The sequence below is a fragment of the Lampris incognitus genome, chromosome 13, assembly GCF_029633865.1.
Source record: "Lampris incognitus isolate fLamInc1 chromosome 13, fLamInc1.hap2, whole genome shotgun sequence".
Classification (NCBI taxonomy): Eukaryota; Metazoa; Chordata; class Actinopteri; order Lampriformes; family Lampridae; genus Lampris; species Lampris incognitus.
In genome coordinates, this window is record NC_079223.1 from 13,558,395 (window position 1) to 13,567,535 (window position 9,141).

The following is a 9,141-nucleotide window of genomic DNA, read 5'->3' on the forward strand; positions in this document are numbered from 1 at the left end:
AAAATTAAACTCTGTTGTTGCGTTATTGTTGCGGTATCAAAGACATTTCGGCAGTTGAAGGATTTTTTTCCCCTTTTTTTTTTTAAAATATTCTCTTTACTGTGTGTGTTTGAGGGAGAGGAGGGAATGGTGGTCTGCTGGGACCGCCCCTCTGTCTTTGTTTCTGTTGCTGACAGTCCGTCTGAAGGGACTGCGTCCCAAAGCGGAGCCAAGGGAAAAAAAACAAGCGCACACTAACCCACAAACACACACGCACACACACACGCACACACACACACACGCTACTCACATGCTTCTCATGTGGGGCATGACCTCAATAAAAGCTACTGTTGTGTTTCTGATGGCTTCAACACTGTGTGCCGCTTATTCTTTAAAGCTCTGATAGTTAAGCTCGGGATCAAGTGAAATGTGAGCTCAGCTAACGTCAACGTGCACAATGCCGCCGTGAACCTAATTCAGCTAACAACCCATTCACTTGACTGGTATGGATGAAGTCCAAATGGATTGTAAGACTGGAGTGGAGCCTTGTATTGTCTCGGTGGGATGGAGGTCTTTCTGAAGATGGCGGTGCTTGCAAGTCTGAAATTTCCTGCCCAGTATCACGCCAAAGCGTGTAATACACCTGCCCGGCAAACGTCAGTGTCACGGGTTCCCTCGCTCAGGCGTGAAAAGTACATGCATGTATGAAGGTGCAGTGCCAGCAGGGGGCGATGATTAGCTCAATGCCAGCAACTCTCCATGGAGGAAAAGAAGCATACAGCATTTTCCAAAGTCCCTCCCCTAACCTTAACCCTAACCCTAACCCAAACCCAACCCTAACCCTAGCCCTAACCCAAACTTAACCCTAACCCAACCCTAACCATAACCATAACCCTAACCCAACCCTAGCCCTAACCATAACCCTAACCCAAACATAACCCAACTCTAGCCCTAACCCAAACCTAACCATAACCCTGACCCAACCCTAACCCCAACCCAACCCTAGCCCTAACCCAACCCTAGCCCTAACCCAAACCTAACCCAACCCTAGCCCTAACACAACCCTAACCCAACCCTAGCCCTAACCCAACCCTAACCCTAGCCCTAACACAACCCTAACCCAACCCGAACCCTAACCCTAACCTGCCTTCACCTCTTAATTATCGCCCCCTGCTGGCACTGCACCTTCATACACGTGTGTACTTTTCACGCCTGAACGAGGCAAACCGTGACACTGACACGTTGGACCGGCGGGTGTATTACACGCTTTGGCGTGATACCGGGTTTTTCACCGCACCGCCGATAATGTTGAACTGTGATAATAATTGCTGACTCGCATTTTGTTTCATATGTTTAATGTTCAAATGCTGTAGATTTATCATTTGAATCAACTTCTATACTAGTTTCATTTTTTTGTCACATGATGCTGTTTTAGTGAAGTCAAATCAGGTCACATTTGTTCGTGTATCTCGTGATGGTCCCACAGGGCTTTGAAATCACGTTACATTCTGTGCAATATGTTTCCTTTCCAACTGAATGTTTCTCCAGCAAAGTACCTTGTTCGGGTTTTCTTTTTCTTTTGTTTCCTTTTTTTCATACACTCCCATGTGAATAGTTGTCTTTACTCAAGTATGTATATGTTTGACAACTTGTATTGATACTTGCCAGTTCTTTTGCTCATGGCTCACGGTGACACCCAATAAGCCCAAACAGTTTGAAAGATAGGAAGACAGAAAAATAATGTATGTTGTATGTTTGATTTGACATTTCTATGTTTGTCTCATCGATGTCCTTCTGTTTTCTGTCCAAACAGGTAAGGAGGAGCCGACCACCTACACCTGCACCACCTGTAAGCAGTCCTACGGCAGCGCCTGGTTCCTGCTGCAGCACGCTCAGAACACGCATGGTTTCCGGATATACCTGGAGAGCGAGCACGGAAGCCCGCTCACGCCACGCATGGGCCGGCCATCGTCTCTGGGTGGAGGCGCCAACTGCCCCTCCCAGCCCCCCCTCCATGGCCTCCACCTACCCCCTGATGCGAGCCCCTTCAACCTGCTCCGCATCCCTGGCTCAGGCTCCGGCGGGAGGGACAGCACCGGGGCGGGGGTTGGCAGTGGCAATAGTGGAGGACATCATCAGCGGTTCCCCCCGACGCCGCCACTCTTCAGCCCTCCGCCACGCAACCACCTGGACCCTCACCACCACCTGAGCCCTGAGGAACTGGCGCTGGCAGCCCACCACCCGAGTGCCTTCGACAGGGTGCTGCGCCTCAACCCACCACTGGCCCTGGATCCGCCTCCAGCCATGGACTTCTCCAGGCGGCTGAGGGAGCTGGCGGGCAACACCTCAGGTTCCACTCCGCCGTTGTCCCCCAGCCGGCCCGGCCCAATGCAGCGGCTGCTTCAGCCCTTTCAGACAGGAGGAGGAGGTGGAACAGGAGGCGCGGGAGCCACGGGTGGGAGTAAGCCACCATACCTTTCCACCCCACCACCACTTCCTGGGTCCATGCAGTCACCGTCAGGCTCCCAGACCACAGCCACCACCCCGATCCCCTCCGTGGGTGCACCCTCTTCCTCCTCAAATGCCCCCTTGAAATCAAAGTCATGCGAGTTCTGCGGCAAGACCTTCAAGTTCCAGAGCAATCTCATTGTGCACCGCCGCAGCCACACAGGCGAGAAGCCGTACAAGTGTCACCTCTGTGACCACGCCTGCACACAGGCTAGCAAGCTGAAGCGCCACATGAAAACGCACATGCACAAGTCATCCTCACCCAACGCGGGCAAGTCAGAGGATGGGCTTTCGGTAGCCTCCTCGCCAGAGCCCGGCACCAGCGAGCACATGGGCAGCGCCAGCAATGCCCTTAAGTCAGTGGTGGCCAAGCTGAAGAGCGAGAATGACCGCATGCTGCGGGAAAACGGGGAAGAGGAGGAGGAGGAAGAGGAGGAGGAGGAGGAGGAAGAAGAAGAGGAGGAAGAAGAGGAGTTAGAGGAGGAAGAAGAGGAGTTAGAGGAGGAACAGGAGCAGAATGGAGAGAGAGGAGTGAGGAGAAACAACAACAGCTACCACTTTGGCCTGAACCTGGAGGCGACGCGGCATCACGAGAACAATGGCAGCGTTGGTGGGCGTCTGGGTGGGAGCGCTGATGAGGGCACCATCCCACGGTCTCTACCAGAAGTGATGCAGGGGATGGGCCTTGCTGCCAGCATGCAACACTTCAGCGAAGCCCTCAGTGCACACAAACGCAATGCCATGGTCCAAGAGAACCACCTGCACCACCACCTGAACCGGGACCACCACCTGAACCGGGACCACCACCTGAACCGGGACCACCGACTGAACCAGGATCACCACCGCAATCGTGAGATGTGCGATGAGGACTCAGTGCTGGAGTCAGACCGGGGCGGTGAGGGCTGTGTCTCCACGGTCAATGGGCGGGGAGCCTCCCCCAATGAATCTGCCTCAGGAGGTCTCTCTAAGAAACTACTTCTGGCCAGCCCTGGTCCACTCAGCCCGTTCTCCAAACGCATCAAGCTAGAAAAGGAGTTTGACCTGCCAACGCCCACCATCCCCAACACAGAGAACGTCTACTCCCAGTGGCTGGCTGGCTATGCCGCCTCCCGACAACTCAAGGACCCTTTTCTGAACTTTGGGGATTCCAGACAATCGCCCTTTGCCTCTTCGTCCGAGCACTCCTCGGAGAATGGCAGCCTGCGTTACTCGACCCCACCGGGGGAGCTGGACGGCGGGGTATCGGGCCGCAGTGGTACGGGGAGCGGCGGCAGCACGCCTCACCTCGGGGGTCCGGGTCGGCCTAGTTCCAAGGACGGCAGGCGGAGCGATACGTGCGAGTTCTGCGGCAAGATTTTTAAGAACTGCAGCAACCTGACAGTGCACCGGCGCAGCCACACGGGGGAGAGACCTTACAAATGTGAGCTGTGCAACTATGCCTGCGCCCAGAGCTCCAAACTAACACGCCACATGAAGACCCACGGCCAGGTGGGCAAGGACGTGTACAAGTGTGAGATTTGTCAGATGCCCTTCAGTGTCTACAGCACCTTGGAGAAACATATGAAAAAATGGCACAGTGATCGGCCCCTGAGTACCGAAATAAAGTCGGAGTAGTGGGCTGAACGGTTGGACCTATTTGCCCCCAGCTACGTCCGCCCTCCGCCATGTCCCCTGTAGATTTGCCCCCCAGCCCCATCACAACTCTTTCGCCTGTCTGGTGGAAGCTTAAGACCATGTGCTCTGCACCAGCACACCCCGTCTCTGTTACCCATTGAATGCATGATCTGTATCGGGGCAATACTATTGCATTGACGCAAAACTTCGAGCCTTTTCTCCTGTGCAATAATTTACATGTTGTGTACAATTTTCTTTTTTCAGTTTTCCTTTTCCATTTTTAAGAATTAGTCAGCATGCATAGTATGTTTTTTGCTAATCAAAAAAGAAAAAAAAGAAAAAAAGAAAAGAACTTGTCCCTGGTTGGTTAGTTGTTGAGTAAATGTGTTGCTGTTTTCTCTTGTTCTGTTTATTTCTTCTTTTCTTTTTTTTTTTTTTTAATTCTTCAAAGAGGAAAGACAAGAACGACACATCCATGCTGCATAAGTTCTGTAACACATATCACGTACAATCTTGTGTTTGTAACATGGAAAACGAACAGTCTTCTCGCCCTCTTCTGACAACCCTGGAAAAGCACTTAAAACTGATCTTTCTAAAAGATGCCATGTTCACTAAGGGTTAAAGGAAAGAAAGAAAAAGAAAAAAAAAGAGAAACGATTGGCAAGATAAAATGGTGACAGCCTTCGAAATTATTCCACAAAGACAAGAATGAAAATTTGTACTATCAAGTGGTCAGAAAAAAAAAAAGAAGAAGAAAAAAAGAGTGCCTTTGATATCTCAAGACTGCATTGGCCATAACTTTATTCGCTATAAGCTTGGGGTTACACTAGATACTGCTATGGAGGGTTTTAAATCACCCAGGACAGGCTCTTGCATCAAGCGCCTGACTGCTCACGTGGACTTGTGACAGTTAACGAACAAAGACCAGAGAATTCTAGTTAATCATCATTTAGCTACCTATTACATGTTCTATAGTATCTTTGATATGTGGATTTCATGGCAAGCATGGTACAAGCAGTATTGTGTATATCTGAATTATTTGTAGTTTTGTTTCTGGTATGGAGATACTTAAGATAAAGGTAACGTAACGTACAATCCTGACGTGGAGGGATACGGCGCATGGCTGAGAAGTGTGACGTATCTGCGTTAGCACAACCCTACAACGCTGCTTAGACATGTCAGTGTGTGGAACAATGCATAAAGTCGTTTATTATCTCCAATCAAGGCTGATTATGTTTTAGGGCATTGAACTATCGGCAAGTTAAAACAGACAGGAAGTTACACAGAACTTGAAGCTATGCTGCAAAACAAAACAAACAACAAAAAAACAAAAAAAAGAGGCAGAAAGAAAGCCGTAGTCCGCATTCGTCACGGGGAGGGTCTGACTCAACAGTATGCACGGGCTGATAATGCAGGGCACATTTGTCTTTGTTTATGCTATTGCGTTTCAAACAGGAAAAAAAAAAACGAGATTATTTTTGCCTTTTGCTGAGTTGTTGTTGTTTTTTTTTTTGTTTTTTTTCCCCCTTCTCTTTACCGTTGTTGAATTGCAGACGTTCACCCGAATCGTTTTTATGGTAAAGGCAACGAGTCGCCCCGAGAATAAGCACCCGGCCTCCCTCGTGCGTGTTGCTCCCTTGATGCGGCTGGTGCTGATGGAGGCTGAGCCTGAGCGCCGGTCATGACGTGCACCGTTTCGATGTTTCACTGTTCCCAGTTTACAGTTTCACGCTCAAGGGGGAAAAGGAAAATGTTGAAACGCTGCCGGGACGAGACTCCTGTCGGGGAAAGCGGCGGAGGATTAAGAGACGTAATCCTGTCTCCCGATCCCTGAACCCTGTTCCCTTTCACCTTTGACCCTTTTGCCCCCCTAGAAAGTCCAGTGGTGCACTCAGAGTGCTTAGCGTGGGGTGGGGGAGCCAGGGAGGCCTATAGATTAAACCCCATGGTAGTGATCGCTCTACGGGACAACCAGTCTGGCTTAGTCCGAAACACAAGTTTGATCCCAAGTCCTGGTCCCTGCCTCACTGAAGGCCCACAACGCTAACAGGGTTTATTCAGGGTTGTGACGCTGTCGTGTAGACCCGAATAACCCGTTGACCTTGCCAGCTAGACGTGAGACGTTCAAAAACCGTTGCTCCCAACTGGAATTTGTTTGTTTGTTTTTTGTTTTATTAACATAAAAATCTAGGTAAAGGTAACTTGATCTTTTAGGGGAAGCTCTACTTTTAAGTTTGGTTATCGTTCCTCTTTTCCTCAATGTCTCGGTGACGCTCACGACTCACATTATATATGAAATGGTATTAAAAAAAGAAAAGAAAAAAAGAAAGATAACCTGTGATGTTCTGTTTTTGTATTTTATTTTGCGCCTTGGCTCTTCACAGCTCTTCAGGTTGAAATACAATTTGCATTGGGGAAAGGATTAAGATTATATAATATGAATATATAATAAAGAACTTAAAATATAGGAAAAATGCACACTCATGTCAGTTCCTATGCTTAAACACATTTATGGTCTACTTTTTCTGTATTTCTAGAATTGTATTTGAATTCAATGTTCACTTAGAGTAGGCACTATAGTATTTATATTGAGGCTCGTATTTTTAACTGTTGCTTGTTCTCTCTAAAGGTATTTAGCATACCTTTTTTTTGGTAGTGGAAAAAAAAAATCCCAAGCTGCCACGGTATATTTTTTTAATTTGGCAGGATAATATAGTGCGAATTATTTGTATGTTTAAAGAAATAAAACGGAAAAAAAAACCGATGGAGAAAAAAAAAATTAATAAAAAAGCAGCTAAAGGATGTGACGTCAGGGGCGGTGTTGGCCATAAGATGGCCGCCGCGCTGCTTCCTGTCCACAGAGGTGGTTGTACATATCTTTTGTTTGTTCGTTTGTTTGTTTGTTTTTTGTTTTTTTGTTTTTGTTTTTTTACATTTTGGTTTGGGTTTGGACCTCCTTCCCCCCCCCTCCCCACCCCCCCTGCTGCCATTATTGTATGCAGTAATGCAAGCTGACGTCGAGCTGTTCTGTTGTGTGCTTCTGTCTCTCACCTTTCCCACCTGACGACATTCCAACACCTGAACCAGAACGAGAGAAGAAGAAAAAAAAAACCTTACTTCATATGCAGTACATGGATTACGAAAAGAAAAAAAGCGTCAAAATAAACAAATTTTAAAAAAAGAGGAATCAATGTTTTGCAGTTTTTTTCATTGCCAAATGGTGCTTTATATTTAGATTGGGTATACTTTCATATGCAAAGCATATTCTAGAAGGAACCGGGGGACACAGAGAAGAAGCCTGCTTGAGTTCAGACTTTTTTTGTAAATGGCAATGCGGAATATTTTGTTATCAGCCTTTTCTATTCCTGTTCTGAGAGCTGTTTGTTGTAACTTGAACTTGAAATTTATCTTTTACTATGGGAGTTACTATTTATTATTACTTATATGCTCTGTTCAAAACAGAGACACGGAATAAATCCTTATTTTGGGGTTTCTTTTTATTTTTATATTATTTTGTTTTGGTTGTAATAATATAATTTTGATTTTTTTTTTTTTATTGTGACCGAAGGTCATTGGGGCGATCCTCGCTCGCTTTTCTGTTCTATTTGTTCGGGGTCTTTGTTCAGTTGTATTGGGAAAACCACTGTATGTGTTTTCTGGCAGATGTCTGCATAATCCTGTTCACACACCCATTTTGTCCCTTTATCAAAAAAAAAAAAAGAAACAATAAAAAAAAAGAAAGTGTAACTACTTGTGGCTTATCTGGTGCACGTGTGCTAAGTTATCTCCGTCCTGTTTGTGGTTCCAGCAGAAGCCTCCAGTCACGCATCTTTGTGTGTTTAAGTTTGTTTGTGTTAGTGTGTGTGTGTGTGTGTGTGTGTGTGTGTGTGTGTGTGTGTGTGTGTGTGTGTGTGTTGTAATTAGGTGTAGAGGTAGATGTTTTATACTTCAAGTCAGACCGAAATCACTTATCAGGTTTCACTTTTCGTTTCTAAAAACCTCGAACACAAAATAAAACATTCAGCGATATTTATTTTAATGTGTAAATGACTAATATTGTGTTTTTCCATCCTTAATCCATACTTGTCTCAACAACTGCGGGGGCGTGGTCTATTCTTCGTTAATATTCATGAGCTGACCTTTGAGTGACACGTACAAATTGAGGGTCGATCGCAAGGGTGGGTGAGGTTTCTTGTTTCGATGGTCTGCTCTGATTGGCTGAACGTAGACGAGTGACGACCTCGTGAGCGTCAGAAACCAAAGATCCGGGACGACAAGCTGAGCAGGGGGGCGCTCCTCCACCAAGACTAAAGCTGAGCTCTATCTTCCCTTTTTTGTCAGTACAAAATGCATCACGATTCAAGTGTTAAGTGACGCTAGAAAGTGGCGTTTCAATTTCGGTCTGACTTTAAAGTACGCTTGCGTAAGTGTTACACTTTAATTACACGTATATAATTTTTGTCTTTCTCGCCAAGTTGTCACAGGACAGATGGTATTATTAGATGTTATTATTAGATATCAGGAGATGTGAATGATTCCTGTTTTTTCTCCAAATCATATGAGCAGAGATCAAAAAGGCAAGAGGCCTAAAGGGAAGTTACCCCGGATGTTCGTGTTTATCTGTGTGTGTGTGTGTGTGTGTGTGTGTGTGTGTGTGTGTGTGTGTGTGTGTGTGTGTGTGTGTGTGTGTGTGTGTGTGTGAACAAAGCTGATATCCCGAATCAGTATAAGTGGTGAGCTTGCTAGTTTAGCTTAGCGCAGGGCGTTTTTTTCAGCCTTCGATCTTTAATGAGGTCATTGTGTCTTGAGCTCTACTTGAACCCGGTGCACTCTGCCCCCCCCGCCCCCCTTCAACCCTCCCTAGCCTTTGGCCCTGTACTGTATGTACTTTCTGTGTTCTCTCTGTGTGTGTGTGTGTGTTTGTGTGTGTACGCGCGCGCGCGCGCGTGCATTTGCTCGTTTGCTTTACCCGATCCACAGAGGAGGGGGAGTGATAGTTTCAGCAAGTGGATGTACCAGTATCATGTGACATGTGTGTGT

The 9,141-nt window shown here is 46.8% G+C and overlaps 1 protein-coding gene across 1 annotated transcript; it reads left to right on the forward strand.

Annotated features, from left to right (window-relative positions):
• Window positions 1-561: 561 nt before the first annotated feature.
• Window positions 562-4,101, forward strand: bcl11aa (BCL11 transcription factor A a). Its single transcript, XM_056292279.1, has 2 exons — window positions 562-613; window positions 1,793-4,101. The coding sequence occupies exons 1-2, from the start codon at window positions 562-564 to the stop codon at window positions 4,099-4,101; spliced, it is 2,361 nt and encodes a 786-aa protein (XP_056148254.1).
• The last annotated feature ends 5,040 nt before the right edge of the window (window positions 4,102-9,141 follow it).